At 50.0% G+C, this 26,650-nt stretch overlaps 1 protein-coding gene across 1 annotated transcript; it reads left to right on the forward strand.

Moving 5' to 3' along the window:
* Nucleotides 1-983: 983 nt before the first annotated feature.
* ECI1 (enoyl-CoA delta isomerase 1) lies at nt 984-14,353 on the forward strand. Its single transcript, XM_063934979.1, has 7 exons — nt 984-1,102; nt 2,775-2,879; nt 3,452-3,579; nt 9,524-9,670; nt 11,575-11,696; nt 12,322-12,500; nt 13,957-14,353. The coding sequence occupies exons 1-7, from the start codon at nt 1,045-1,047 to the stop codon at nt 14,121-14,123; spliced, it is 906 nt and encodes a 301-aa protein (XP_063791049.1). The 5' UTR covers nt 984-1,044; the 3' UTR covers nt 14,124-14,353.
* The last annotated feature ends 12,297 nt before the right edge of the window (nt 14,354-26,650 follow it).

Here is a 26,650-nt window from a genome sequence, read left to right on the forward strand (position 1 = left end):
CGTTCTTCACGACCGCGCTCAAAAAGGGTGTGGAGCCTCAGGTAATGGGGTGTAGCTTCAGATAAAGGGTGCAGAGGCTCGCTTTCCGACCCCCGTTATCGTCCCTTTAGGGGCGTGCCCAGCACTCCCATAGCAGCTGGGCACCCCCCGCATTGTTAGATGGTGGGACAGCGTCCAAATAGTGGGACTGTCCTGCTGAAATCAGGACAGTTGGGAGGTATGCACCTGTCTGAGTGCACACCTGTCTGAGCCCCTAAAGCTGGGTGCACACCTGTCCGAGCCCCTAAAGCTGGGTGCACACCTGTCCGAGCCCCTAAAGCTGGGTGCACACCTGTCCGAGCCCCTAAAGCTGGGTGCACACCTGTCCGAGCCCCTAAAGCTGGGTGCACACCTGTCCGAGCCCCTAAAGCTGGGTACACACCTGTCCGAGCCCCTAAAGCTGGGTACACACCTGTCCGAGCCCCTAAAGCTGGGTGCACACCTGTCCGAGCCCCTAAAGCTGGGTGCACACCTGTCCGAGCCCCTAAAGCTGGGTGCACACCTGTCCGAGCCCCTAAAGCTGGGTACACACCTGTCCGAGCCCCTAAAGCTGGGTGCACACCTGTCCGAGCCCCTAAAGCTGGGTGCACACCTGTCCGAGCCCCTAAAGCTGGGTACACACCTGTCCGAGCCCACCTATACACTTACCAATCGGCCACTTAGTGTGTCAGTCAGGACACCCAGCTGGGCGGATATTTTAAAGTAGCACTTTGTGTATATGTACTATCCCTGGCATCAGGGTATTATAATACATGTACAGTTGTACACTGTTACTATAGGCCTCCATTTATCCTAGTGACTATCCTTTTCTCCACTGTTTACCTAGTGAACGAGCTTTCTGAATCAATGGCCTACAGCAGACCTGACATGTCACGCAGCCACCAGCAGGTGTCACCCTGCAGCCCAGCATGCAGTCATACAGAGCAGCTGACTCTGTCTCGGTACATAACACCCATCTGCTTCTGCTGCTGGCCCGGGTAGAAGCCGAAGGTCACACTACACAAGATGGCGGCGGCGCTGGCTGTGCTGCTGAGGGCTTCCACTCCCGCCCGGCTACTCTCAGGTGCGTGAGTTGTTCCCGCCCCCGGCGGCCGCCAGCAGCCCGCGCGCCGTGAGGCTGCTTCCCCGCGCCACTGACTGGCGCCGCCAGCGCGCTTTCCCGCGCAACCCTGCCGCGCTGTGTCGGGCTCTGGCAGGGTGCTGCGGCTGCCCTCAGTGCCCTGCCACTGTCACACACATTGAGGGAGGCGGACATGGTGCCCTCTGGGGACCCTAGTGGTGTCATACATAGACAGTATAGTGTTCCCTGCTGGTGTCTAACCTATTATAATGTACAGTACTAAATAATGCTGTATCAGAGTGACTGTAATTACCATTACTTACTGCTCTGTAGAACTTCCACGTTCTAACATAAAGTTATTCACCTGGAGATACTGTATAGCTGGGTACAAATAAAACAATGTGCAAACGCCGCCACAGTCGTCCCAATTTCCCGTTGAACTTCCGGGCAGACGATACAGGGCGTACACACTGCAATCTTACAGACGACTGAACGATATACGTGCGTCATTCGGTAGTTTGGTCGTTAATGATATATTGGGAATATGTGTATATAGTGCGTATATGACGTAGCTTTACGTGCATTTATGTTAACGGTACCAGATTGACCTGGGTGCACGACCAATCAGAAGATGCGATGACTCATGGGAGTGCATGGTAGTTCACAAACACTGGCCGATGTCAACAAATTGTTGTTACGATCCGTCGGAAATCATCCAAACGTTCAAAAATTGTGAAGTGTACTGGAACCGTTCTCGGTAAATAGCATTTTCTATCACCACACCAAAGTGACTTGGCTCAAGTTCAGAACATGGCGACCCCCTGGGTTAGCATAACTAAACTGCTTCAGGACAGTAAAAAGTACGCTCGCCACGCTCTGGCCAACGTGGCTTGCTTCACTGGCCACAAGTTACTATTCCTAATACTGTAGCAGTCTACCTTGATAGTAGTTAAGCCAGCGAGCAGGGCCCTCTTACCTCTGTGTCTATCTTTACCCAGTCTCGTTTTATTACTATTATGTTCTCAATTGTAAAGCACAATGGTATATGGTGACGTTCTATAAATAAACTAGTAGATTGGACCTGGAATGTAGGGATGGCCATCGGTGGGTTAACCATCGATGGTACCATTGATGGATACCCTCGATGGTGGGAAACCATCGATGGTCAGCCCTACTTTAATATTGGACATGTAGCGGGCCAATCAGGGTCCAGGAGCGTGGCTTTACGGGTGTCAGGGGGCAGAGCTATGCTCCGTGTACCCAACACCCTGGAGAGAAAAAAATTAGAATATTCAATAGCGTCTTACCAACGATGGAGGGAAACCATCTGGTTATCCCCCGTATATGGTGAAAGTATTTAACATTGGTCATAAACCATCAATTTTGAAATGTCGATGGCCATCCCTACTAGAATGTCTAGTCGACTGGTCTCCTTTCATCCTGCCCCTGCAGTTACCCCGGCCGCGACTCCCTTTCCTCTTTCCCCCACTGTGGCAGCTGTTCATTTGGAGCAGGGACGCGACCCCCATTAACAGCTTAGTCTCAGGACATGCCATACTCAGTTGTTATATAGATGTTAATAATATTTGTATTTGGAGGGTTTGTGATGGAATGTGAGTTTTTTTTGGGTTTTTTTTTTTTTTTTAATGGCTTTTACTGTTATTGTATTTGCCAGGCTCATTGTATGCACGTAATGGCGGGCTGGCGTTATGGCATCACCATCAGAGTCGGCGGCCTTTCAGTAACAATAAGATCCTTGTGGAATTGGATGAAGCAAGCGGTAAGCTATGGAAAGAAAACCCTGTGTGTCTCTATAGCTCTTTAGACTTGCCCACTTCAGTGCAACATCCATGAGACTAGGGTTTCGGGATGCTTACCCTCCTGGGTCCCAATTAATTTTGCTTCGGAAGTGGACGTGGCTTTGATGATGCAATTCAGTGTGAAACGCGTCATCGTGGTCCCACTACACAATGACGTAAACTGTGTTGCTGTGCACCATGCGACGGAGCTGTTATCCTTGAAAACAATCCTGTCAGTTTTGATCCTCCGATACTTTAGAGATTTTGCGTTGATGCACATTTCCATTCCTAAAGCCACATGCATTTTTGCACACCTGAAATACAGCACATTTACTGATAAGATGCAAGAACATGAGGCTATGGACCCTGTGACCACCTTCCTAAAGCTAGGTGTTCAGCTCCACTCTGATCACTGCATAGAGGCCACAGAGCAGCTGGCCCTGGTATATTTGGCTCAGGTTTCTGCTAGGGGGCTATGCTTTTTGATCAAAGGCCACAGCTAAGGCCTCAAGTTACTGATAAGGAAGACATGATGCAGCTTTGTCTGTCACAGGCGTTGCTGTCATGAAGATGAATAATCCTCCAGTCAACAGCCTGAGCCTGGAGTTCCTGACTGAGTTCTCTATCAGCCTGGAGAAGCTGGAACTAGACCGCGGCTGCCGGGGCCTTATCCTGACTTCTGTATGTTATACCTGCACTGCACTATAGTGACCAAAGTATAGTCTGCTTGATTTGGGCCTACCTATACTATATATCAGTGGTTCCCAAACGCTGTCCTCAAAGACCCCCCGACAGCTCATGTTTTCCAGGTTACCTATCAGGTGCACTCATTACTCACTGACACAGGTGGAGCGAATTATTTCACTTGTGTTTCTGTGAGGAGAGCTGGAAAACATGCACTGTTGAGGAGCGATTTTGGGAACAACTGCTATGTACTGTATAGATAGATGTCTGTGCCGCATTTTTTGCTCTGCTACCATAAGTTACGTCACATAGGGGGTCATTCCAAGTTGATCGCTTGCTAGCAACTTTTTGCTGTGCTGCGATCAGATAGTCGCCGCTTATGGGGGAGCGTATTTTCGCTTTGCAAGTGTGCGATCGCTTTTGCAGCTGACGGCACAATTTTTTTTTTGCAGTATCTGAGTAGGTCTGGACTTACTCAGCCGCTGCGATCACTTCAGCCTGTCGGGTCCCGGAATTGACGTCGGACACCCGCCCTGCAAACGCTTGGACACGCCTGCGTTTTTCCAATCACTCCCAGAAAACGGTCAGTTGACACCCACAAACGCCTTCTTCCTGTCAATCGCCTTGCGATCAGCTGTGCAAATGGATTATTCGTTAAATCCATCGCCCAGCAACGATCCGCTTTGTACCCGTATGACTCGCCTGCGCATTGCGGTAGGGATGGACATCGAAAGCAAACCATCATATGATGGCAATGTTCCACCATTGAAACTTTCGATGCAATGGTTACTAACCATCACATCAAAAGTATTCGATGGTGAAAACTATTTATATGACTAGTTCATGCGCAAAAGCCTGCATTTTCGTTTGCAATGTGGGAATTGGGATCGGGGGCAGGACCAGACTCTGAGCAACATATTACTTTATCACTGGACATTGTGTGTATAATATACATATATAATATACACATACAATGCCCAATGATGAAGTAACATTGCCCCCTCAGTGCCAAATATACAATGCCCCCACTGTGCCAGATATACAATGCCCTCACAGTGCCAGAGATACATTGCCCCCACTGTGCCAGCTATACAATGCCCCCACAGTGCCAGATATGCAATGCCCCCACAGTGCCAGATATGCAATGCCCCCACAGTGCCAGATATACAATGCCCCCACTGTGCCAGATATACATTACCCCCACTGTGCCAGATATACATTACCCCCACTGTGCCAGATATGCATTGCCCCCACAGTGCCAGATATGCAATGCCCCCACAGTGCCAGATATGCAATGCCCCCACAGTGCCAGATATGCAATGCCCCCACTGTGCCAGATATACAATGCCCCCACTGTGCCAGATATACATTACCCCCACTGTGCCAGATATACATTACCCCCACTGTGCCAGATATGCATTGCCCCCACAGTGCCAGATATGCAATGCCCTCACAGTGCCAGATATGCAATGCCCCCACTGTGCCAGATATACATTGCCCCCACTGTGCCAGATATACATTGCCCCCACTGTGCCAGATATACATTGCCCCCACTGTGCCAGATATACAATGCCCCCACTGTGCCAGATATACAATGCCCCCACTGTGCCAGATATACAATGCCCCCATTGTGTCAGATATACAATGCCCCCCCTGTGGCAGATATACATTGTCCCACTGTGCGCTCATTGCCCCCCACCCCTTACCGCTGGCTCTGTTTCTTCTATGTGAGGGGAGGAGAGCGTAGCATAGCGTCTCTCTTGCCTCTCAATTCTCTTTGATGCCCGGTCTCACTCTCCAACGGCGGCAGGGTCAATCTGAAATGATGCGCCGGTTCGTTAGCCAGAGTTTGCGGACCGCCAGCCAATCAGGAGCCACGGCTGCCGGTCCATGAGCTGTGATTGGCTAGTAAACCGGTGCCTTATTCAGATTGACCGCGCCGCCGCCGATGGAGAGTGAGACTGGGCATCCAAGAGAATTGAGGGGCAGGAGAGGCACTGCGCTGCGCTCTCCTCCCCTCACACAGAACGAAGCCAGCGGAATGCAGTATTGTGGACGACCCGGCGGTACGGCGTACCGGCTGGGAATTTCTTACAATAATGTGGATGGCAACTTGCTCAGTGCGCGGTTTGCGTTGCTGTCTCACATGGGACCAATTCCGATGATTATGGTGTGGAGTTTGTATGTTCTTTCCATGGTTTTTGTGTTTTCTCTTGGTTTTTCAAACAGTCCAAAACATACTCAAGCAAGGACTTTGTCCATAGCCCTCCTAAATTATTCCCCCTGATCAGTGGTGGTGTATAGCTGGGGTGATATAAAGATCAGTGAGGTCACTCTGTCTCCTCTGAATCCTCCTGAGCTCCGAGTGTCTGTGGCTTCTGCTGCTGCAGGGTAAGGTCTGGGATCTGTTTGGATCTCTGAGTCAGTGAGAGCCAATCATAGCTTGCAGTGGGCCCTGTTGCCTAGCAGCAACCTAGAGAGAGGAGGGGGTGAGGGGACTGTCTGAGCAGGATCATGTCTGAAACAAACAGCCTCCAACATACTTAGGAAGTTTCCCTGATAGACACAGCAGCAAGGGGAGGCATAGCTATTTGGAATTAGAAAAAAAACAAGCCACCATCGGAAGACCATCGAATGACTATCATTCGATGGTGAAAAACATCGGGAGGGCACCATTAAATGCTAAAAACACTACCATCGAAACGAAAACATCGATGGTTCGGAAACATCGACCATCGATGTCCATCCCTACATTGCGGTGCATGTGCAGTTTTGCCGACATTTAACCTGATCGCAGCGCTGCAAAAAGTTGCTAGCGAGCGATCAACTCGGAATGACCCCCATAGCACTTTTGCCTCCAGCTTTATACCTCATACAGCCATTTTATTTTAGGGAACACATTTTTTATGTAGGTTGGGCCCGATTCAGCATCGATCGCTGAAATTGCGAAATCGCTGTTGATGAGCAGTTTAGCTGACATTGCGGCATTGGGGGGGTCGTGGTCCGGACAACAGAGGCGTGTCCGGACCGTTTGCGTGTGACGTCACGCAGCAGCTGCGACCCAAAATATGGTGGCCCAGCGACTGCCTTCGCAGCTAGGCTGCAAAGGCAGGGGGCTACCCTAAAGATGCGAGCACTGTGCTGTTTAGCAAATCGCTTGCATTTTAGCGGGAGGAGAGACCCGGCATGTGGGGCGGCTTTGCCCTGTGCTGGGCGGGCCCCCGCATGTTAGTGGAAGGAGTTGTTGTAGTTTTGTGATTTTTCGCAAAACTATAACTTAAGCTGAATTAGGCCCGTTGTGTGCAGTGTTAAAGAATTCTTTTGTTTTTTTTTCCTTATCCAATAATAGATACTGAGATAAAAGGGGAGCGGAGTCCTCACAAGATAGCACCCCATCCCACCTGTCCCCAGTATCACTAATACCCCTTTTCATCTGTAGCATGGGTCGCAGCCGGGAGCCTGACACGGCTGCGACCCGTGCTACAGCCCCCTTTCCCACAGCGCTCACCAACCCGGCATATAGCCGGGTTGGTGACGCTGCTGCTGACGCGGCAGGGGCGGCGCTGGGAGATCACATGATCTCCCAGCTCCGCCCTTCCATACACTGTGAACGGGAGCCGCGTCGCATCGACACGGCTTCCGTTCACACTACACAGCTTGCCGGGTTGAACACGTGTTCAACCCGGCAAGCTACCCGGGTAGTATTCCCGGATCACTTGATCTGGGAATTTGTAGTGGGGACCGTTTCCACTAAGAAAAAACACGGGTAAATGCACGCCCCCGCACATTTAACCCTGTTTTTAAAGCTAGTGGAAAAGGGGTATCACTCAATTTAAGAGTTAGGGACAAGGAGGTTTAGAACTAATCAGATCATTGAATAATTAACTAGCATGAATGTTATCCTAAATTACATATTTTAGAGTTTGTGGTGCTCCCTTGAGTCAGATATCGAATATAGAACGCAAAGGGAAAAAAGAAGACTCTTTGCTGTATGTAATAGTGTAATTATCTTAAAACTTAACTTTAATGTCATATAGTATAAATATGAGTCAGAGTTTTAAGAACGGAAAACGTGTCTCTAGCGCGGTAAACTATGGGCGGTATCCTCTTAGCAGTGGTACTTTCCTCCTGCTAATAGGATCGCCGTGGTGATGATATTAGCCCCAATGCGGCATCGTTTTCTCACAGTGCCGGCACTTATCAGGGAATATGTTTTGGGTGCCTCGGGCAGTAAGGGTCCGTCGGAGCCACGATAACACATGGGTGGGATCGGGGACTTATCCCCAATCCCATGTGTGTTCGTGCAATCGTGGGTCCAATTTCGGCTGATTAAAACAGCCTCTAACTGGTTACCGTGATAATGACCATCGGTCATTAATCGCGATATCCGGACGTTATAATTGGCCAAAATTGCATCGCCCCTAATAGGTTGCCTCCCTAAGTTAGAAATGTCTTGGTTAATACTAGAAATCTTCAGGTTCTTTTGAATAATTCGATGCGTATCAATTTCTGGTATTAACCAAACCATTTCTAACATTGTTTATTGCGCTAGAGACGCGTTCTTCAATGGTTAAAACTCTATCTCTTTCTCTATTTGAATTTGAAATAAAAGATTCCCATCTATCCCTTTAATTGGATTCATTGAGCCAGTGCAATCGGATTTAGGGGGTCACTCCAAGGTTGATTGCTAGCTGACTATGTTCGTTGCGTAGCGATCATTTAAAAAAATGGCAAAACTACGCATGCGTATGGGGCGCAATGCGCACACGTGGCGTATGGGTACAATGTGCTTCGTTGTTTTGCACTGCTTATAGCGACTATTCCATTCGCACAGCCGATCGCAAACAGATTGACAGGAAGTGGGAGTTTGTGTGTCAACTGACCGTTTTCAGGGAGTGTTTGGAAAAACGCAGGAGTGTCCAGGCGTTTGCAGGGCGGGTATCTGACGTCAATTCCGGGATCTTCGTCGCTGCAATCATCGCACAGAATAAGTAACTACAGGGCTGGTCTTGTTCTGCACAAAATGTTTGTACCCGCTCGGCTGCGCAGGCGTTCGCACATTTGCAAAGCAAAAATACACTCCCCCGTGGGCGGCGACTATGCGTTTCCACGGCTGCTAAAAGTAGCTAGCGAGCGATCAACTCGGAATGAGGGCTTTAATCCCCCGCTCTATTGACTTAAGGTGGGTACACACTAATAGATATATCTGCAGATCAATTGATCTGCAGATACATCTATGGACGGATCGGGCAGTGCGTTGAGCATACACACTGCCCGATCCGTCGGGGGCTGATGTCATGAACTGGGTGGTCGTGTACACACGCCCGCCCAGTTCAGCTGTCAATCACCGCCGTCGCCGCAGCATATGTACGGGCGGTCGGCCGACCGCCCCGTACACACACAGTAACGCGCCAATATATCGGTAGATATATTGGCCGTCGGCTGTGCTGCGCGGCCGACGCGATACGTCTGTGAACGACGGAGTTCACAGACGTATCGGCCGTACACACTGGCCGACGGTCCCGCGATATATCAGCCGTTCAAGAGAACGGCCGATATATCGACCAGTGTGTACGGGCCTTTAATTCCCTGCTGTATTGCTCTCTCTGTATTGTATTGCAGCTGAGAACAATAGATGAAAGGCTTATGCTAATAAGCCTTGGTGCACCTGAGAAGGCTAGGTGAGCGAGGCTCCGTCTGTACACTACTACCGTACATATACTGCAGAGTGCCCCTAGCAGAGTTTTCTTTTTTCTTTGCTTGCTATATTTATCCAGTATTCTTAAGTACACATTAGCAGAAATCCGAAAAACACATTGCACATATATCAGTAGACTTGCTAACTGAGCTGTCTCTGTTGAACATATTATTTTATTTTTTATTAATTGGCTGTTGATAGATTTTTGTTATTTTATTTTTCTTTTAAATATTATTTGCCTAGGCATTTCCCAAAATCTTCTCTGCTGGGCTGGATATCACAGAGATGTGTGGGAAGAGTGCCGAGCATTACTCTGCTTTCTGGAGGGCTGTACAGGACATGTGGCTGAAGCTATACGGGTCCAATATGGCGGTAATTGCGGCTATTAATGTAAGTGCCTCTTGCCTGGGTGTGTTTTTTTTTATTTTTACTTGCGGTTTATTATATCCATGCATTAAATGTCTAGACGTTCCAAATTATAATCTCCTGTATCAGTCAAGGGGCTTTGTCACCTGAGCGGAATACTTTCTTTGCATTCCCTATGGATTAATACCACTGGCAAGGGTTTCATTGATTGCACGCCATTTTGTCATGGTCTCTTCCTTGCTGCAGTGATTAAATATCTCAGTAGATACCTGACCAGATTTGTGTCACGTTCCGTCTGCATATTCTGCAGCGCGGATTAGCTCATGTGAGTCTCGGCCCAACTATGTGTGAATGTTTTGTTTCATGCCTTTTTGAGGGATTTTTTGCATTGCTCCTGGCAATTTGATGTAGCTGTACAAATACAGTGTAAGTTCCGGGTGTGGAATGATGTCAACATGGCCATAACGTTGACACGCAGAATGTCAATACTGATTAAATGTCAACATATACTCCCTGGTGGCCCAAGTGGTGACTTACCTGCTCCTGGTGACTCCAGGGGCATTTTCGTGTCCCGACAGTCACGTGACTGTCTGTTCCGGTGAAGTAATCTGAGGGAATGGTGTTCCAGTGAGTATAAAGGTCGTACCCCTAACCCTAATGGCGACATTCTGAGAATGTTGTCATGTTGTTTATTGACATTTCAACAGTGTCTACATCATAACTGTCAGCATGGATGTGTTGACGTTATAAATGTCGTTATTGTCTACTTAATGACTGCATTTCGTAAATTAGGGACAGTTGGTGCACAGGCAATGTAAAAGCTTGTTTCTCTGTCATCCAGGATCCAGGGGGGACACTGGAAACCATGTGTATGGGGTGAGTCGGAGGAGCCTCGGCACCGAAGAGTTAATTTTAGTTTACAACCATTTGCCGGCCTTGCAACACCCAACAAAAATGTGCAGCCTTCAGCTGGATTTCAGGCAGGGTAAATGACACTTCTCATACCCATACCTCACAACATTTGGATTTGGGAAGCTGGGACTCCTGGGCGCGGCGAAGCCGCATGGCGCCGAAAAGGGGGCGTGGTCTATTGAAAAGGGGGAGTGGATGAAGCGATCACGAGCCATGCCTCCAATTTCCATCACAGTGGGGGCACGGCCAGCGCTCCGTGAGCTGCTCGCCATACCCCCATCTCCTCTGCCTCACTGGAATAGACGCTGTCTATTCACCTCTGCTCTGAATTGAGCAGAGCAGCGAAAGATCAGGAGCCTCCCAACTGCCCCCTCCCCCCCACCGCGGGACACTACGGCCCACGGGAGGGACAGCGGGACAGACCCAAAAAAATGGGACTGTCCCGCGAAAATCGGGACAGTTGGGAGGTATGCATACCACTTGTATTTTACAAATGGTTGTCTTAAGAATAAGGGATCTATGTACTAAGCTTTGGAGAGAGATAAAGTGGATGGAGATAAAGTAGCAGCCAATCGGCTTCTAACTGCCATGTCACAGGCTGTGTTTTGAAAAACGACAGTTAGGAGCTGGTTGGCTGGTACTTTATCTCCATCCAGGACTTAGTAAATAGACCTCTAAGTGTACTTTAAAAAAAAAAAAAAGAAAGGAATACAACAGTAAGGGACCACCTAGAGCAGCCCCCTCAAAACGGTGTCCGCTGCTGCTGGCACCAAATTTAAAACTGACTGTCAATGGCTGGGGGCAGGGCATAGAGGAGATAGAGCCTGGGCTGCTGGGAAACAAAACTTAACTATTTGGTGCCCAGACCCTTCCTCTCCAGGCTATACCCATGGTTATCTCTGTCTCCTAGTGGAGCAAGAAGATCGGCTTTCAGTATGGATGTCCGGTTTAGCTACTTTGTAAACCTAACTGTAAGTGCCGTGTGATGGAAATAAACGGTGTCTTTTACTCCACAGGGGTCCAGCCCTGCTGGAGGGTGCCTCATGGCTGTGTGTTGTGACTACCGCATCATGGCTGAAGATCCAAAATTTGCCATTGGCCTGAACGAGACTCAGCTGGGCATAGTGGCCCCCATATGGTAATGTATGAACACGTTATAGAGTTCTGCTTGCTTGTGTCTTCTGATTTAGGGAGCTGAACAGTGTAAGCCGCGCAGACGTGCTTGGAATTCAGCCTTACCCATTGTTCATATAATTACGGGTGTGCTCTTTCAGACAGTCAACCGTTCTGGTATTCCCAGTCTACAATGTATTGTGAATAGCTTTAGAAAACAAGTGCTATGAGCTATTCGTTTAATTGTTAGAAATATAGCCGCTGTGAAGTCAGGTAATGCTTGCTGACAATCACCTGTTTTATCTGCGGCATCTCTGTTACAGACCAGCTATACACACAGTACTGCCAGGCAGGGCCTGTCCCTGATGGGGGCGTAGCCAGAGACCCACTCTGCGTACTCTCCAGTAGTACAAGTGTGTGCGACTGGTGGGTTGGAGGATGTTTCTGCACCTTGCCGGCTCACCTGGGCTTGTGTAACATGTACCCCCCCCCCCCCTTCCTTCTCTGTGCCCCCGCTGCCCGGATAAAGCTCTTGTCATTGTCGTTCTTTCTTTTACTCCTAAAGTGAACACCTATCGGAGTTATTGTATGTTTAGAACAATTGTCAGGGATTTGTGTTATTTGAACGACCTTACCTGTCTCCCCCTTAGGTTCAGGGACACCATGGCAAACGTCGTGGGTCATCGTGTGACTGAGCAGTCCCTCCAGTTGGGCCAGATGTATTCAGCTCCAGCTGCGCTTAAAGTCGGCCTTGTGGACCAGCTCGTCCCGGAGGACAAGGTGCAGAGCACAGCAGCTGCGGTCATGACCCAGTGGCTTTCCGTCCCAGGTAAAGGCTACGTGGCAGCATGGTGGCTTTGGCGTGTCATGCGGTGTGCCATATAGCCACAAGCACTGTCTTGTTCTAATTAGTGGAACTTTAGTGGGTTTGTAGTATGTTTAGTCGTTAAGTCCAGGGTTCTCATCTCGACATGGTCAGAATATCAACTTGCTTAGTCGACATTCACCATGTCTACACGGATGACATGTCAACACAATATAACATGGTATAGTGTTGACCCTGGTCCGGGTGGCGGCCGTTTCTCCAGCACCTTTTTCTGGGTTCCATGTGACGCCAGTTCCGGCGGAGCGTTCTGATGCGCCGGTGTTCAGGTAAGTATTGCACTCTCCATTAATGAATCCTAGAACATTAAACTTCGTAAGGGCAGTGGCGTCACAAGGCGGGTGCGGGGGGGTGTGACCCTTAGAAGGGGGTGACACCAATCTGTGGGCTCCTCCGCAGTGACAGGAGCCAGGTGCTGCAGTGTGAAATTCTGCTATAGCACCCAGCTCCTGTCATAGCAGAGGAGCCGACAGCGCTGCAGACAGTCTCCGAGGGCAGCCCAGCCCGGAGATGCTGGGCACGCCCCCGAAGTGATGACCCGCAAGGCCACGCCCCCTTTCTTTGCAGCCTTGCCCCCTTTTTTGACTCCGGCGTGCTGGCATATGAAGGTTGCGCACCAGGTGTCGCCACACCCGGTGACCCCTCTGTGTAAGAATCATGGTGTCAACCGAAAATATATGAATACAAGAACTCCAAATATGTGTTTGCTCCATCTTCCCTTATTCTTCAGCCAGCGTCCATAGCTTGGTTTCAAGTAGTAAGACATTTTTTATGTTTTAGTATGTCTTGTTGTGCCCTCCTGCATAGGGAGAGCGGTGCCTTCCTGCATTGGGGGGGTGGGGTGGTTCGGTGCCTTCCTGCATGGGGGGGGGGGGGGGCTTGCAGTACCTGCATGGGGGGGGGGGGGGGCAGTACCTTCCTGCATGGGGGGGGGGAGGGTGCGGTGCCTTCCTGCATGGGGGGGGTTTGCGGTGCCTTCCTGCATGGGGGGGGTTGCGGTGCCTTCCTGCATGGGGGGGGGGGGGGGGGGCGGCGGTGCGTTCCTGCACGGGGGGGGGGGGGGGGGGGGTGCATGCCTACCTGCATGGGGGGGGGGGCGGTGCCTTCCTGCATATGGGGGGGGGGGGGCGGTGCCTTCCTGCATATGGGGGGGGGGGGGGGTGCGGTGCCTTCCTGCATGGGGGTTGTGGTGCGGTGCCTTCCTGCATGGAGGGGGGGGGGGGTTGCGGTGCCTTCCTGCATGGGGGGGTGCGGTGCCTTCCTGCTGGCAGTTGTGCCCTTACAGGAGAAACCGGGAACCACACTCCTGGCTGCTGCATTGTAGAAAGCCAACATGAGAACCACCTTAGATGGCTGTGTAGCGGGCAGTATTTCAGTTTTGCCTTTTTTCCCTTCCTTGCAGATCATGCCCGTCAGCTCACTAAGTCCATGATGCGCAAACCCACCATAGACCGACTCCTCAAACAGAGGGATGCGGATATCAGCAATTTTGTTGGCTTCATCGCAAAGGATTCCATCCAGAAGTCTCTGCAGGTCTACATGGAAAGGCTAAAACAGAGGAAGCCGTAACTAGCAAAGTGGATGATGGAATTTATTCTAGCCGTAACCTGCCCTAAATTGTGACCTGGCTAGCAATGCGGGTGTAATGCCGGAATCTCTGCCTTAATTGTCATTGTATCTAGGAAACTGCCTGTTGGACCTCACTGTATGTGTGTAGCGTAAATATCCCTCTGCAGATGTGTAGGACCTCACACACTTTCTTTGTAAGAACTAATAAAGTATACAAAATATTTTGTGAAGACTACGCTCTCCAATGTTATATGTTATGGGGCAACCTTTGTAGTGACATTTTCAACCCAACGTGTTTATGGAACACAACGGACCTCAGCATGTTGAAAAGCTTGTCATTATCAGTTTACCCCCTGACATTCAGTCCCGTCTTGTTATACAGTAGTTTTGAGTCTTATCTTTTTTTTTTTTGGTGGGGGCAGAGAATTGGGAGCCTCTGGGCAACTCACATCTTATGCTGGCCATACACTTGTGCGATGCCCCACGACGCGACATCGTGGGGCATCGCACCGGCAGTTCAGGTGCATCGTGGGGCATCGCACCTGAACTGCCAAAGTGATTACCATGCGATACATCGCATGGTAATCACGTGATGGGCACGTCACCGCCGAGTGAGAGCGGCCCGGCGGGTGCCCATCGCAGTGTGATATATCTCATGTGAGTGTAAAACCACATGCGATCGCACTGCGATGCAACAAATATTAAGTGCAGCACATAATATCTTGAGACGCGATATTCGACCGGCGTGCTCGCGCATCGCGTCTCAAGGTACCTAAAATGTGCATACAATCCTTCTATTCCTTTCACAGATGTGGTCGAAATCGAAGGATAGCACCGATTATCTCATAAGTGTATGGGCACCATTAGATCTGGGGAACAAAGTGTGTAAAGATAACTACTCTTGTTAGAACAAAATCTCTATTCTTGCCATATTTGCAGTTAACACTACCGAATATCTTGTCTGTGGTTGGGCACGAGATGGCAGCTGTCATGAGGTCAACATTGTCATAATGGGCCTAATTCAGACCTGATCGTAGCAGCAAATTTGTTAGCAGATGGGCAAAACCATGCTGCACTGCAGGTGGGGCAGATGTAACATGTGCAGAGAGAGTTAGATTTGGGTGGGGGGGTGTTCAAACTGAAATATAATTTGTAGTGTAAAAATAAAGCAGCCAGTATTTACCCTGCACAGAAACAAAATAACCCACCCAAATCTAACTCTCTGCACATGTTACATCTGCCACACCTGCAGTGCACATGGTTTTGCCCATCTGCTAAAAAATTTGCTGCTACGATCAGGTTTGAATTAGGCCCCATGTCATGTAGACAGTGATGAAATGTCAGCATGTTAGAATGTCGACCTACAGTATCATCCCTAGTGGCCCAGCAATGACGTACCTTCTCCCGACAACTGTAGCCGTTCCAGCGACATCTTCCAGGTCCCAGCGGTCATGTGACTGACTTCCAGGTCAGATCTCCTATCCTCCGGCGTTCGGGAAAGTATTTTCTCTGACGTCCTAGTGGATGCTGGGAACTCCGAAAGGACCATGGGGAATAGCGGGCTCCGAAGGAGACTGGGCACTCTAGAAAGATTTATGACTACCTGGTGTGCACTGGCTCCTCCCACCATGACCCTCCTCCAAGCCTCAGTTAGATTTTGTGCCCGGCCGAGGTTGGATGCACACTAGGGGCTCTCCTGAGCTCTTAGAAAGAAAGATAGACTTAGGTTTTTTATTTTCAGTGAGACCTGCTGGCAACAGGCTCACTGCAGCGAGGGACTAAGGGGAGAAGAAGCGAACTCGCCTGCTTGCAGCCGGATTGGGCTTCTTAGGCTACTGGACACCATTAGCTCCAGAGGGATCGACCGCAGGCCCAGCCTTGATGTTCGGTCCCGGAGCCGCGCCGCCGTCCCCCTTACAGAGCCAGAAGCAAGAAGATGGTCCGGAAAATCGGCGGCATGAAGACATCAGTCTTCACCAAGGTAGCGCACAGCACTGCAGCTGTGCGCCATTGCTCCTCTCACACACTTCACACTCCGGTCACTGAGGGTGCAGGGCGCTGGGGGGGGCGCCCTGAGGCAGCAATAAAAACACCTTGGCTGGCACAAATACCTCAATATATAGCCCCAGGGGCTATATATGAGGTAAATACCCCTGCCAGATACCATAAAAAAGCGGGAGAATAGGCCGCGGAAAAGGGGCGGAGCTATCTCCGTCAGCACACTGGCGCCATTTTTCCCTCACAGCTCTGCTGGAAGGAAGCTCCCTAGCTCTCCCCTGCAGTCTACACTACAGAAAAGGGTTAAAAAAGAGGGGGGTGGCACTAAAATTTAGGCGCAGTATACATTATATAGAAACAGCAGCTATAGGGGACATAACTCAGTTAGTCCCTGCATTATATAGCGCTCTGGTGTGTGCTGGCATACTCTCACTCTGTCCCCCCAAAGGGCTTTTGTGGGTCCTGTCCTCGTTTAGAGCATTCCCTGTGTGTCTGCGGTGTGTCGGTACGGCTGTATCGACATGTTGAATGAGGAGGCTTATATGGTGACGGAGCAGAGGCCGATATATGTGATGTCGCCCCCTGTGGGGCCGACACCAGAGTGGATGGATAGCTGAAAGGTATTAACCGACAGTGTCAACTCCTTACATAAAAGGGTGGATGACGTAACAGCTGTGGGACAGCCGGCTTCTCAGCCCGCGCCTGCCCAGGCGTCTCAAAGGCCATCAGGGGCTCAAAAACGCCCGCTCTCTCAGATGGCAGACACAGATGTCGACAAGGAATCTGACTCCAGTGTCGACAAGGTTGAGACCTATACACAATCCACTAGGAACATCCGTGACTTGATCCCGGCAATAAGAAATGTGTTATACATTTCTGACATTAACCCAAGCACCTCTAAAAATGGGTTTTAGGTTGGGGAGAAAAAACAGGCAGTGTTTTGTTCCCCCATCAGATGAATAAATGAAGTGTGTGAAAAGCGTGGGTTCCCCCGTTAAGAAACTGGTAATTTCTAAAAAGTTACTGATGGCGTACCCTTTCCCGCCAGGAGGATAAGTTACGCTGGGAGATATCCCCTAGGGTGGATAAGGCGCTCACACGGTTGTCAGAAAAAGGTGGCACTGCTGTTTTAGGAACGGCCACTTTGAAGGTACCTGTTGATAAAAAGCAGGAGGCTATCCTGAAGTCTGTATTTACACACTCAGGTACTAGACTGAGACCTGCAGATCGTGCTGCTGCAGCGTGGTCGGTGACCCTGTCAAGCATACTAGTTTGCTAATATGAGAACATATTAAAGACGTCGTCTTATATGTGAGGGATGCACAGAGGGATATTTTGCCGGCTGGCATCCAAAATGAATGTAATGTCCATTCTGTCAGGAGGGTATTAGAGACCTATCAATGGACAGGTGATGCTGATTTAAAAGGCGCATAGAGCCTTATAAGGGTGAGGAATTATTTGGGGATGGTCTCTGAGACCTCGTATCCACAGCAACTGCTGGGAAGAAATATTTTTACCTCAGGTTTCCTCACAGACTAAGAAAGCACTGTATTATCAGGTACAGTCCTTTCGGCTTCAGAAAAGCAAGCTGGTCAAATGGCACTTCCTTTCTGTACAGAGACAAGGGAAGAGGGAAAAAGCTGCACCAGTCAGCCTGTTCCCAGAATCAAAATTCTTCCCCCGCTTCCTGTGAGTCCACAGCATGACGCGGGGGCTCCACAGGTGTAGCCAGGTACGGTGGGGGGCCGTCTCAAAAATTTCAGCAATTAGTGGGCTCGTTCACACGTGGATCCCTGTTTCTTTCAAGTAGTATTTCAGGGGTACAAGCTGGAATTCGAGATGTCTCCCCCCCGCCGTTTCCTCAAATATGCCTTGCCGACAACTCCCTCAGGCAGGGAGGCTGTGCTAGAGGCGATTAATAAGCGGTATTCCCAGCAGGTAATACTCAAGGTGCCCCTACTTCAACAAGGACGGGGTTACTATTCCACACGGTTTGGGGTACCGAAACCGCATGGTTCGGTGTGACCCATTTTATATTTAAAATCCTTGAACACATACATAAAAAAATTCAAGTTCAAGATGGAATCGCTCAGGGCGGTTATTGCAAGCCTGGACGAGGGGGATTACATGGTATCCCGGGACATCAAGGATGCTAACCTGCTTGTCCCCATTTACCATCCTCGCCAGGAGTACCTCAGATTTGTGGTACAGGTTTGCCATTACCAAGTCCAGACACGGCCGTTTGGACTGTACATGGCACCGAGGGTGTTTACCAAGGTAATGGCCGAAATGATGATACTCCTTCAAAAAAAGGGAGTTTTTAATAAAAATAAAAAAATCCCGTACTTGGACGATCTCCTAATAAAGGCACGGTCCAAGGAACAGTTGTTGGTGGGAGTAGCACTATCTCAGGAAGTGCTGCGCCAGCACGGCTGGATTCTGAATATCCCAAAGTCACAGCTGGTTCCGACTACACGTATACTGTTCCTGGGTATGATTCTGGACACAGTCCAGAAAAAAAGTGTTTCTCCCGGAGGAGAAAGCCAGGGAGTTGTCTTCTCTAGTCAGAGACCTCCTGAAACCAAAACAGGTATCGGTGCATCACTGCACGCGGGTCCTGGGAAAGATGGTAGCTTCTTACGAGGCAATTCCATTCGGCAGGTTCCATGCCAGAATCGCATATTCAGATGCATCGTTTAATAACCCTGTCTCCAAGAACCAGGGTGTCTCTTCTGTGGTGGCTGCACGGTGCTCATCTTCTAGAGGGCCACAGATTCGGCATACAGGACTGGGTCCTGGTGACCACGGATGCCAGCCTTCGAGGCTGGGGGGCAGTCACAAGGGGAAGAAACTTCCAAGGACTATAGTCAAGTCAGGAGACTTCCCTTCACATAAATATTCTGGAACTAAGGGCCATGTACAATGCCCTAAGTCAAGCAAAATCCCTGCTCCTACACCAGCCGGTGCTGATCCAGTCAGACAACGTCACGGCAGTCGCCCATGTGAATCGACAGGGCGGCACAAGAAGCAGGATGGCAATGGCAGAAGCCACAAGAATTCTCTGATGGGCGGAAAATCACAAATGATTGTAAATCTGTGGGATTGTCCACAGGTGGACATGATGGCGTCCCGCCTAAACAAAAAACTAGAGAGGTGTTGCGTCAGGTCAAGAGACCCTCAGGCGATAGCTGTGGACGCTCTAGTGACACCGTGGGTGTATCAGTCAGTTTATGTGTTCCCTCCTCTGCCTCTCATACCAAAGGTATTGAGAATAATAAGAAGGCGAGGAATAAACACAATTTTCGGGGTTCCGGATTGGCCAAGACGAGCGTGGTACCCGGAACTTCAAGAGATGATCTCAGAGGACCCGTGGCCTCTGCCGCTCAGACAAGACCTGCTACAGCAAGGGCCCTGTCTGTTCCAAGACTTACCGCGGCTGCGTTTGACGGCATGGCGGTTGAACGCCGGATCCTAAAGGAAAAGGGCATCCCGGAAGAAGTCATTCCTACGCTTATTAAAGCCAGGAAAGAGGTTACAGCAAATCATTATCACCGCATATGGCGGAAATATGTTGCATGGTGTGAGGCCGAAAGGGCCCCAACAGAGGAATTTCAACTAGGTCGATTTCTGCATTTCCTGCAAGCAGGAGTGAATATGGGCCTAAAATTAGGTTCCATTAAGGTACAGATCTCGGCTCTGTCGATTTTCTTTCAAAAAGAACTAGCTTCAGTACCTGAAGTTCAGACATTTGTAAAAGGAGTGCTGCATATTCAGCCCCCATTTGTGCCTCCTGTGGCACCTTGGGATCTCAACGTGGTGTTGAGTTTTCTTAAAATCACATTGGTTTGAGCCACTAAAGACCGTGGATCTGAAATATCTCACGTGGAAAGTGGTCATGTTATTGGCCTTGGCTTCGGCCAGGCGAGTATCAGAATTGGCGGCTTTATCATGTAAAAGCCCTTATCTGATTTTCCATATGGATAGGGCAGAATTGAGGACTCGTCCCCAGTTTATCCCTAAGGTGGTGTCAGCGTTTCACCTGAACCAGCCTATTGTGGTGCCTGCGGCTACTAAGGACTTGGAGGACTCCAAGTTGCTAGACGTTGTCAGGACCCGGAAAATATATGTTTCCAGGACAGCGGGAGTCAGAAAATCTGACTCGCTGTTTATTTTATATGCACCCAACAAGCTGGGTGCTCCTGCTTCTAAGCAGACTATTGCTCGTTGGATTTGTAGTACAATTCAGCTTGCACATTCTGTGGCAGGCCTGCCACAGCTAAAATCTGTCAATGCCCATTCCACAAGGAAGGTGGGCTCATTTTGGGCGGCTGCCCGAGGGGTCTTGGCTTTACAACTTTGCCGAGCTGCTACTTGGTCAGGGGCAAACACGTTTGCAAAATTCTACAAATTTGATACCCTGGCTAAGGAGGACCTGGAGTTCTCTCATTCGGTGTTGCAGAGTCATCCGCACTCTCCCGCCCGTTTGGGAGCTTTGGTATAATCCCCATGGTTCTTTCGGAGTTCCCAGCATCCACTAGGACGTCAGAGAAAATAAGAATTTACTCACCGGTAATTCTATTTCTCGTAGTCCGTAGTGGATGCTGGGCGCCCATCCCAAGTGCGGTTTATCTGCAATACTTGTACATAGTTATTGTTAACTACATCGGGTTATTGTTGAGCCATCTGTTGAGAGGCTCAATTGTTTCATACTGTTAACTGGGTATAATATCACGAGTTATACGGTGTGATTGGTGTGGCTGGTATGAGTCTTACCCGGGATTCAAAATCCTTCCTTATTGTGTACGCTCGTCCGGGCACAGTGTCCTAACTGAGGCTTGGAGGAGGGTCATGGTGGGAGGAGCCAGTGCACACCAGGTAGTCATAAATCTTTCTAGAGTGCCCAGCCTCCTTCGGAGCCCGCTATTCCCCATGGTCCTTTTGGAGTACCCAGCATCCACTACGGACTACGAGAAATAGAATTACCGGTGAGTAAATTCTTTTCTCTAACGTCCTAGTGGATGCTGGGAACTCCGTAAGGACCATGGGGAATAGCGGGCTCCGAAGGAGGCCGGGCACTCTAGAAAGATTTATGACTACCTGGTGTGCACTGGCTCCTCCCACTATGACCCCCCTCCAAGCCTCAGTTAGATTTCGTGCCCGGCCGAGGTTGGATGCACACTAGGGACTCTCCTGAGCCCTTAGAAAGAAAGTATAGATTTAGGTTTTTTATTTTCAGTGAGACCTGCTGGCAACAGGCTCACTGCAGCGAGGGACTAAGGGGAGAAGAAGCGAACTCGCCTGCTTGCAGCCGGATTGGGCTTCTTAGGCTACTGGACACCATTAGCTCCAGAGGGATCGACCGCAGGCCCAGTCCTTGGTGTTCGGTCCCGGAGCCGCGCCGCCGTCCCCCTTACAGAGCCAGAAGCAAGAAGAGGTCCGGAAAAACGGCGGCAGAAGACATCAGTCTTCACCAAGGTAGCGCACAGCACTGCAGCTGTGCGCCATTGCTCCTCATGCACACTTCACACTCCGGTCACTGAGGGTGCAGGGCGCTGGGGGGGGGGCGCCCTGAGCAGCAATAAAAACACCTTGGCTGGCAAAAATACCACAATATATAGCCCCAGAGGCTATATATGTGGTACATACCCCTGCCAGAATCCAGGAAAAAGCGGGAGAATAGGCCGCGGAAAAGGGGTGGAGCTATCTCCCTCAGACACACTGGCGCCATTTCTCCTTCACAGATCCGCTGGAAGGAAGCTCCCTGGCTCTCCCCTGCAGTCTACACTTCAGAACAGGGTAAAAACAGAGAGGGGGGGCACTAAATTTAGGCGCAATATATATATATATATATAATATAAAAAGCAGCTATAGGGGACATAACTCAGTTAGTCCCTGCATTATATAGCGCTCTGGTGTGTGCTGGCATACTCTCACTCTGTCCCCCCAAAGGGCTTTTGTGGGTCCTGTCCTCATTCGGAGCATTCCTTGTGTGTGTGCGGTGTGTCGGTACAGCTGTGTCGACATGTTTGATGAGGATAATGATGTGGAGGTGGAGCAGATGCCTTTAGAAGGGATGTCACCCCCTGCGGGGCAGACACCTGAGTGGATGGGCTTATGGAAAGTAATGAGTGCACGTATAGACTCCTTATATAAGAAAATTGATGACATGCCTAATGTGGGACAGCCGACTTCTCAGCTCGTGCCTGCCCAGGCGTCGCATGGGTCGTCAGGGGCTCTAAAACGCCCGCTACCACAAACAGACCCAGATGTTGACACTGATACTGACACCAGTGTCGACGACGATGAGTCTAACATAATGCCTACTAAGGCCATTTACTGCATGATTGAGGCAATGAAAGAGGTGTTACACATTTCTGATATAAGTACAGGTACCACTAAAAAGGGTATTATGTTTGGAGAGAAAAAACTACCCGTAGTTTCTCTAACGTCCTAGTGGATGCTGGGGACTCCGAAAGGACCATGGGGAATAGCGGCTCCGCGGGAGACTGGGCACAAAGTAAAAGCTTTAGGACTAGCTGGTGTGCACTGGCTCCTCCCCCTATGACCCTCCTCCAAGCCTCAGTTAGATCTCTGTGCCCGAACGAGAAGGGTGCACACTAGGGGCTCTCCTGAGCTTCTTAGTGAAAGTTTTAGTTTAGGTTTTTTATTTTCAGTGAGACCTGCTGGCAACAGGCTCACTGCATCGAGGGACTAAGGGGAGAAGAAGCGAACTCACCTGCGTGCAGAGTGGATTGGGCTTCTTAGGCTACTGGACATTAGCTCCAGAGGGACGATCACAGGCCCAGCCATGGATGGGTCCCGGAGCCGCGCCGCCGGCCCCCTTACAGAGCCAGAAGAGTGAAGAGGTCCGGAAAATCGGCGGCAGAAGACGTCCTGTCTTCAATAAGGTAGCGCACAGCACCGCAGCTGTGCGCCATTGCTCTCCGCACACTTCACACTCCGGTCACTGAGGGTGCAGGGCGCTGGGGGGGGCGCCCTGGGACGCAATGAAAATACCTTAAATGGCTAAAAATACATCACATATAGCTCCTGGGCTATATGGATGTATTTAACCCCTGCCAGTTTTCCACAAAAAAGCGGGAGAAAGGCCGCCGAAAAAGGGGCGGAGCCTATCTCCTCAGCACACAAGCGCCATTTTTTCCTCACAGCTCCGTTGGAGGAAGGCTCCCTGACTCTCCCCTGCAGTCCTGCACAACAGAAACAGGGTAAAACAAGAGAGGGGGGGCACTAAATTGGCATATTAATATATACAGCAGCTATATTAGGGAAAAACACTTATATAAGGTTATCCCTGTATATATATATATATATATAGCGCTCTGGTGTGTGCTGGCAAACTCTCCCTCTGTCTCCCCAAAGGGCTAGTGGGGTCCTGTCCTCTATCAGAGCATTCCCTGTGTGTGTGCTGTGTGTCGGTACGCTGTGTCGACATGTATGAGGAGGAAAATGGTGTGGATGCGGAGCAATTGTCTGTGTTAGTGATGTCACCCCCTAGGGAGTCGACACCTGACTGGATGGTCTCATGGAAAGAATTACGTGATAGTGTCGGCACTTTACAAAAGACTGTTGACGACATGAGACAGCCGGCAAATCAGTTAATACCTGTACAGGCGTCTCAAACACCGTCAGGGGCTATAAAACGCCCGTTACCTCAGGTCGATACAGACACTGACACGGACACTGACTCCAGTGTCGACGGTGAGGAAACAAACGTATTTTCAAGTAGGGCCACACGTTACATGATCACGGCAATGAAGGAGGTTTTGAACATTTCTGATACTACAAGTACCACAAAAAAGGGTATTATGTGGGGTGTGAAAAAACTACCCGTAGTTTTTCCTGAATCAGATGAATTAAATGAGGTGTGTGATGAAGCGTGGGTTTCCCCCGATAAAAAACTGCTAATTTCTAAAAAATTATTGGCATTATACCCTTTCCCACCAGAGGTTAGGGCGCGTTGGGAAACACCCCCTAGCGTAGATAAGGCGCTCACACGCTTATCAAAACAAGTGGCGTTACCGTCCCCTGATACGGCCGCCCTCAAGGAACCAGCTGATAGGAAGCTGGAAAATATCCTTAAAAGTATATACACACATACTGGTATTATACTGCGACTAGCAATCGCCTCAGCCTGGATGTGCAGTGCTGGGGTGGCTTGTCGGATTCCCTGACTGAAAATATTGATACCCTGGACAGGGACAATATATTATTGACTATAGAGCATTTAAAGGATGCATTTCTATATATGCGAGATGCACAGAGGGATATTTGCACTCTGGCATCAAGAGTAAGTGCGATGTCCATTTCTGCCAGAAGAGGATTATGGACGCGACAGTGGTCAGGGGATGCGGATTCCAAACGGCATATGGAAGTATTGCCGTATAAAGGGGAGGAGTTATTTGGGGTCGGTCTATCGGACCTGGTGGCCACGGCAACGGCTGGAAAATCCACCTTTTTACCCCAAGTCACCTCGCAGCAGAAAAAGATACCGTCTTTTCAGGCTCAGTCCTTTCGTCCCCATAAGGGCAAGCGGGCAAAAGGCCACTCATATCTGCCCCGGGGCAGAGGAAGGGGAAAAAGACTGCAGCAAACAGCCTCTTCCCACGAACAGAAGCCCTCCCCCGCTTCTGCCAAGTCCTCAGCATGACGCTGGGCCTTACAAGCGGACTCAGGCACGGTGGGGGCCCGTCTCAAGAATTTCAGCGCGCAGTTGGCACACTCGCAAGTGGACCCCTGGATCCTGCAGGTAGTATCTCAGGGGTACAAATTGGAATTCGAGACGTCTCCCCCTCGCCGGTTCCTGAAGTCTGCTTTACCAACGTCTCCCCCCGACAGGGAGGCGGTATTGGAAGCCATTCACAAGCTGTATTCCCAGCAGGTGATAATCAAGGTACCCCTCCTACAACAGGGAAAGGGGTATTATTCCACGCTGTTTGTGGTACCGAAGCCGGACGGCTCGGTGAGACCCATTTTAAATCTGAAATCCTTGAACACTTGCATAAAAAGGTTCAAGTTCAAGATGGAGTCACTCAGAGCAGTGATAGCGAACCTGGAAGAAGGGGACTATATGGTGTCTCTGGACATCAAGGATGCTTACCTCCATGTCCCAATTTGCCCTTCTCACCAAGGGTACCTCAGGTTTGTGGTACAGAACTGTCACTATCAGTTTCAGACGCTGCCGTTTGGATTGTCCACGGCACCCCTGGTCTTTACCAAGGTAATGGCCGAAATGATGATTCTTCTTCGAAGAAAAGGCGTCTTAATTATCCCTTACTTGGACGATCTCCTGATAAGGGCAAGGTCCAGAGAACAGTTAGAGGTCGGAGTAGCACTATCTCAAGTAGTACTACGACAGCACGGATGGATTCTAAATATTCCAAAATCACAGCTGATTCCGACGACACGTCTGCTGTTCCTAGGGATGATTCTGGACACAGTACAGAAAAAGGTGTTTCTCCCGGAGGAGAAAGCCAAGGAGTTATCCGACCTAGTCAGGAACCTCCTAAGACCAGGCCAAGTGTCAGTACATCAATGCACAAGGGTCCTGGGAAAGATGGTGGCTTCTTACGAAGCGATTCCATTCGGCAGATTCCACGCAAGAACTTTTCAGTGGGATCTGCTGGACAAATGGTCCGGATCGCATCTTCAAATGCATCAGCGGATAACCCTGTCTCCAAGGACAAGGGTGTCTCTCCTGTGGTGGTTACAGAGTGCTCATCTCCTAGAGGGCCGCAGATTCGGCATTCAGGATTGGGTCCTGGTGACCACGGATGCCAGCCTGAGAGGCTGGGGAGCAGTCACACAGGGAAGAAATTTCCAGGGCTTGTGGTCAAGCATGGAAACGTCACTTCACATAAATATCCTGGAACTAAGGGCCATTTACAATGCCCTAAGTCAGGCAAGACCTCTGCTTCAGGGTCAGCCGGTGTTGATCCAGTCGGACAACATCACGGCAGTCGCCCACGTAAACAGACAGGGCGGCACAAGAAGCAGGAGGGCAATGATGGAAGTGGCAAGGATTCTTCGCTGGGCGGAGAATCATGTGATAGCACTGTCAGCAGTGTTCATTCCGGGAGTGGACAACTGGGAAGCAGACTTCCTCAGCAGACACGATCTTCACCCGGGGGAGTGGGGACTTCACCCAGAAGTCTTCCACATGATTGTGAACCGTTGGGAAAAACCAAAGGTGGACATGATGGCGTCCCGCCTCAACAAAAAACTGGACAGATATTGCGCCAGGTCAAGGGACCCTCAGGCAATAGCTGTGGACGCTCTGGTAACACCGTGGGAGTACCAGTCAGTGTATGTGTTCCCTCCTCTTCCTCTCATACCAAAAGTACTGAGAATCATAAGAAGGAGAGGAGTAAAGACTATACTCGTGGCTCCGGATTGGCCAAGAAGGACTTGGTACCCGGAAATTCAAGAGATGCTCACGGAAGACCCGTGGCCTCTACCTCTAAGAAAGGACCTGCTCCAGCAGGGACCATGTCTGTTCCAAGACTTACCGC

The sequence above is a fragment of the Pseudophryne corroboree genome, chromosome 7 (assembly GCF_028390025.1).
Source record: "Pseudophryne corroboree isolate aPseCor3 chromosome 7, aPseCor3.hap2, whole genome shotgun sequence".
Classification (NCBI taxonomy): Eukaryota; Metazoa; Chordata; class Amphibia; order Anura; family Myobatrachidae; genus Pseudophryne; species Pseudophryne corroboree.